This window comes from Penaeus monodon, chromosome 23 (assembly GCF_015228065.2).
Source record: "Penaeus monodon isolate SGIC_2016 chromosome 23, NSTDA_Pmon_1, whole genome shotgun sequence".
NCBI lineage: Eukaryota > Metazoa > Arthropoda > Malacostraca > Decapoda > Penaeidae > Penaeus > Penaeus monodon.
The window spans coordinates 7065971-7066664 of NC_051408.1; the positions used below are offsets into that span (position 1 = coordinate 7065971).

The 694-nt window shown below is 33.3% G+C and overlaps 1 protein-coding gene across 1 annotated transcript in view; it reads right to left on the reverse strand.

Moving 5' to 3' along the window:
* The window catches only part of LOC119587757 (E3 ubiquitin-protein ligase Nedd-4-like), a gene marked incomplete in the record, with an annotated part of 51583 nt that overhangs the window by 7077 nt on the left and 43812 nt on the right, over positions 1-694 (reverse strand). The window contains 1 exon segment of the mRNA XM_037936443.1: positions 41-131. Coding sequence (XP_037792371.1) covers positions 41-131 — 91 coding nt within the window.

Consider the following 694-nt stretch of genomic DNA (forward strand, 5'->3'; position numbering starts at 1 on the left):
CATATCAATATGAAAAGAGGATAAAGAAACCAGGACTCACCAATAAAGAAAACACGACCATTTGGTGCCACCTGGCTGGTCCATCCCCGGGGAAGTGTTTCATCAGTTCCTGTCGCAGTTGGCGTTTGAGGCTGTCAAAATAAAACAACAAGGATGATGAGCAAAAAAAAAAAAAAAAGTTTATCATTCATTACACATCTTAAAATGACTGCAATCATGATTCAGAAAATATATCTAATATCAATAGACAACAAATCTTTCACATAGGTGGTTATCTATTTTGCAATTTACTTTGCAATTACATATAAGCACCCAAGCTAGCTATAACAGACTATTATTATGAGGTATTACTAAATTTCAAGGAACTCATTGGAAAAGAAAAAAGAAAAGCAAACAAATAAACTAACCCTCAGCCACAACATTGGAAGTTCAGTCATTTCTATAACACTACAAAGCAAAATCCAAAGCAAAATCATTCCTTTTTTTAAAAATAAAAGCCTTCATTCTCGATAAATGCATATTACTACACTGAAAGGGGAATCGGTTCTTTACTGACAATAATCTTCAACTTACATTATCACACAATATTTCACAGTTCAAGGAATATTGGGTAAACAGCTAGCAGTTGTAGTCCTTAAACTGATAATAAAACCAGACAGAAGATACAAAAGCATGAAGATGTGAAGGTATTACT